General features: G+C 39.3%; 1 protein-coding gene across 1 annotated transcript in view; it reads left to right on the top strand.

The window, feature by feature from the left end:
- The window catches only part of Rnf6 (ring finger protein (C3H2C3 type) 6), a gene marked incomplete at its 5' end in the record, with an annotated part of 10,244 nt that continues 5,563 nt past the window's right edge, over nt 1–4,681 (top strand). The window contains 4 exon segments of the mRNA XM_005406342.2: nt 1–268; nt 718–800; nt 2,413–2,623; nt 3,642–3,737. Coding sequence (XP_005406399.1) covers nt 2,431–2,623; nt 3,642–3,737 — 289 coding nt within the window.

The raw sequence follows: 4,681 nt of genomic DNA, 5'->3' as shown, positions 1-4,681 counted from the left end.
CGCAGCCCGTTCCTCCGGGCGGAGGCGGCCCCGGGCTCCCGGCGGGCTCGGCTCGGCGCGGGCAACGCGCGGGCTCTCCCCACTACTTCCGTGAGACGCCGCGGAGAGCCGCCATCCTGGGGGCCCTGCCTCTCTTCTGATTGGCTAACCGCTCCGCAGACGAGCTCCACTGGCCTCTGATTGGTCCCGACGTGCCGCCTGTCACCTGCTTCCCTGTGGGAATCTGGGTCGTTAAGGGAAGCGTTACTTGAGTCTCCATTGAGAAGAGGTTGGTTGGGCCCCCAGCCCAGTGTATTTTGTGGAGTGGGGAATCATCTCCCAGCTGGAGCTCTCTTCGCAAGCCGGGAACAGAACCAGTAGCTGGGCCGGGTGGGAGGGCGGAGGAAGCAGCAAGAAAGTGCAGGTTTAGAGGTAAACCGGAGTGCCCTAACCCTGGCCGCCTCCGAATGGGGACGTGGTAGGGAGCAGGCCTTAGAGAGCCAGAGGCGGAATCCCAGCAGCAACGGCAGCGTAGGAGGCTGGGCCGGAGTCTGCCGTTCGAGAAAAGCCTTGCGGGAGATTTTCATGGCCTGATTGTATGGGGGTATTATTCTAGGTGTGTAACAAACTGCGCCGGAAAATTCGCTTTGGCTTTGGAGCAGAGTTGGGAGACTAACAGATGGTCCCGGTGTTCAGAGACAATTGTTTTGAATAATTCAATTCTCTTTATTGCTTCAGATGGGCAGCTGCCAAAAAAGACACAAACAGCTGAAGGATGGGTGCCGTTCCGTATGTTAAAAGCATGTTGAAAGGAAAATAAGGTATTCACTTTAATTGTGGTTAAATGTACAAGAGTGAGTTTTGAGTAATACCAGGATAGCTTGATTTTGTGTTAGGTTTCAACTCTGTAAACTGGTAATTACAAAAATTATCCTACTGCTCTGCCTACCGGATGTATTCCTTGGCCGTGTATGATCTGGATGGTTCCGGAAATGGAAAAATCTTAGTTTTGAATAAAGTCACTTAGCATTTGACTGGATATTGTTACCAGGTCTTTCAAAGTGATAAGGTAACAACCACCGGAACAATCTTGAATTTGTCATTTAATGTAAGACTCCATGTGAACTTGAATAGTTGCCTATTTCTGGTTTAGACTCCTGGGCCAACTTCACTTTACAGCTGTTTGGTTGTTAAAGTCCTAGTGTATTTCTAGAGGTAGAGGTGGAACAGTTGCTTCCCTGGCAGCGTAGGCCTTTGAGCTCCAGCTTCCACTGGAGTCAGGTGCTTCATGACACACACCCCTTAGTGATAAAGGAAAATTTGAGGGGCTGGGGATTTAGCTCAGCGGCAAAGCGCCTGCCTGGCAAGCGCAAGGTCGTGAGTTCGGTTCCCGGTACCGGAGAAAAACCAAAAAAAAAAACAAAACAACAACAATAAAGGAAAATTTGTCAAAGAACAATTTATTAGATCCACAGATCACCCAAATTAGCTAGTGACAATAGACAGGGACCTACCTTGGAAAATTCTAACCAAGAGTTGGAGTGAGGTCTGGGGAATCTAGATTTAAAACAATTTTTTTTTCTTCAAGTGAGTGTGATCACTCTTTCACCAGTGACTTAGTAAGTTGATCTGTTTACTACATTCCAAAATAGTTATGACACAGTTTTCTCCCTTGATTTCCTTTTAGTGTAAAAGTAAGCATTTCAGGAGTGACATTTAAATGTAATCTGAAAAACAACATTTGTTTAGAATGTCAGAATGTTCCGCTGGCACTCAGAGATCCCTGGAAGTTGCCATCCCAGTCGGAGATGAGGCTCATAGGATGAAGCATGGAACGCTCTGTGCACCCTCACAGCCCTCAGAGCCTGCGGGGTGCATGATACATTGTTCCCTACTGGGTTTCCAAGGCTTCCGGTTAGATTTTAAGGGGAGAGCACCTCAGAGCTTCGGTAAGCCTTATTTTAGAAGGAATATTTTGCTAGAAGAAAATACATGCAAATTATACTCTCCCAGTAACCCTTTGCTTTTTATATAAAGAACATGCACAGTTCAAGCCTAAAGTTTGTTTTGTGACATGAAGTACTCAGACATTTAAAACAAGGGGCTTTTAGATCATCTTTAGAGAGTGAGTTGAAGAGGTTTTTTTTTTTTTTAAATAGATATTCATTTTGATATTCAGATATGAGAAATGTGTGCTCAACTGAAATTCTGCCTGACTAAACAATGGCTTTAGGCAAAGTAGTAGGTCCACTGTGTTCTCTGTCATAGAAGTTGTTTTCATTTTATGTGTAAGTTCCTCCCTGTAATATTTGGCAGATGAAATATTTGAGTAGGGAACAAGGTTAAGCAAACAGAAAACCTGTGAGTTAAAAATGCAAAGCTGTAGGCAGCCCATAACTAATGCCTTGCATTTTGTGTATGTGGTTTGAGCAGGAAGCCAGGAGCCTCAGTATGAATCAGAGTAGATCTAGATCAAGTAGTGGTGGTGGAGGACCCACATCTCAAGACCGAAGTCATCGTGAAAACGGGAGAAGATGGCAGCAAGAACGCCTCCTTAGAGAAGAAGCCTACTACCAGTTTATTAATGAGCTCAATGATGAAGATTACCGGCTAATGAGAGACCACAATCTTTTAGGCACCCCTGGTAAGAAACGGGTAAAAAGAGGAGACACCTTTTTTTATAGTAAGAGGAAGAATTTCAAAATAAGGAGACGTTTTCCCCCTTACTCTTTCCTGTCCCAAAGTATGATGTGTTTTTGTGAGTTTAAAGGGAAGGGGATAAAGAGATAGAGGGAAGTGAAAAGGAGAAGGAAGTGGGAGGGAATGAAACAGAATTAAACATGTTACCTACATGTGTCAGCTCCCCGCAATGAATGTAAGCATTGCATACTGCAAACATGTACTCATAAAATTTTTTTTTTTTAATTTTTTTTTTTAATATAACAATAGAAAATCACTGGCTTTTTCTGTAGTTTATCTTTTTTACTTCTGTATTTTATAAATAGGTAAGAATACGAGATATATAAATGCTAAAATAATAGCTTGAGGCACACTATAGTGTTCAATGATCACATATGTAGTCCTAGTTCTCGTAAGTAATATTTGTGCAAGTAAAATATTTAAGCCTAGTTCGAAGTTATTTGAGGTATTTATTCAGCTAGATTAATAACCACCCAAAGTCTAACATGCTCCATAAATTTTTCATAGATTCATTTAATAAATGAAACTAACTGAAATTTCTCTTTATATATTGTATGTTTGTATGTTGAAGGTCCATATAATGAAATACTAGAGTAAAATTCAAGTAAACAAACACTTGATGTTTCCTCTAGAAAAATTCCCAATTTTTTTTTTTTTAACTCTGACAGAAATGCACAGAATTAATAGCTAATAGATCCTGTAGTATGGACTGAGAGCGCTTTACCAGTTATTCAAATTTAATCTTATTTTAGTAAATTTTAATAAAAGTTAATAAATCCTTAACCAAATTGAAGTATATTTGTGTCAAGTTGAAAATTTTAACTGTCTTCACTATAGTGAACATGTGAGAATATGAAGACATTGTCTTTTATAGGTGGTTGAAGATTAATCCTAATCATCCTGAATTCCTATAAAAGTTAGTAATTTAAAATGTGTAAATGAGCAGTATTTCGTTGTTTCAGGAGAAATAACATCAGAAGAACTACAGCAGCGGTTGGATGGAATGAAGGAGCAGCTAGCATCTCAGCCTGACCTGAGAAATGGGACGAATAACAGAGGTACTGTGGAGTCCTTCCCGCAAGGAACAGGGTTGACTGGGACAGTTGTAGGAATGAAAATACCGTATCTTACAGGTTTATTTTTAATGTTTTCCAGCTTTGATGTGATATTCACGCAGACAGTATTTATGTGTTATATGCATAGTAGTCTCATTGGACAGTACAGAAGAGTGAATAAAAGATTTCATATACAAATTGCCTTCAGTATGGCCTACATATATGTGTGCTACATTATTATCTGCAATGTACATTATATATAGCACAGTTCATTTTTATCCTAGAGTGTACATATTACTTTTTCTATGATCATGTCTAAGCATAGCTTCTTGAAATTTATATTATAGAATGTTAAAGAAAGACCGAGAGTCAGGAAATGTATTTTTATTAACTTTATTTGTTGTTTTCTTTTGTTATTTTACTGAGCAGATACTAAGCCATAGTATAAAATGTTCTTATAAAAACGAGAGTACATGTAAAAAATACAAAAATAGGACCCAGTATCTCTGTCTTGCTATCAGTTCTACTTCTCTACTCAGAAGTATTCGTTATTAGTAATTTCACATATCCTATCAAATCATTGCATTGGTTATAGTGAAGTAGTAAAAAAAAAAACCCTCCAAAGTGTAATGGCTCAATAAGATATGACAAGTTTCTTTCTCTTTTATGCTAACAGCCCAAGAAGGGCAGACATACTTTGTTTCACAAATCTTTCTTTCTTTTCTTTCTTTCTTTTTCTTTTTCTTTTTCTTTCTTTCTTTCTTTCTTTTTCTTTCTTTCTTTCTTTCTTTCCTTCCTTCCTTCCTTCCTTCCTTCTTTCCTTCTTTCCTTCTTTCCTTCTTTCCTTCTTTCCTTCCTTCTTTTTCTTTCTTTTCTTTCTTCCTTTCTTTTTTCTTTCTTTCTTTCTTTGTGTCTTTCTTTCTTTTTTCTTTCTTTCTTTCTTTGTG

This window comes from Chinchilla lanigera, unplaced genomic scaffold, assembly GCF_000276665.1.
Source record: "Chinchilla lanigera isolate Chin_1 unplaced genomic scaffold, ChiLan1.0 scaffold00096, whole genome shotgun sequence".
Taxonomy (NCBI): domain Eukaryota; kingdom Metazoa; phylum Chordata; class Mammalia; order Rodentia; family Chinchillidae; genus Chinchilla; species Chinchilla lanigera.
The sequence above is the reverse complement of the archived record's forward strand: the minus strand, read 5'-3'. Positions and strand labels throughout refer to the sequence as shown.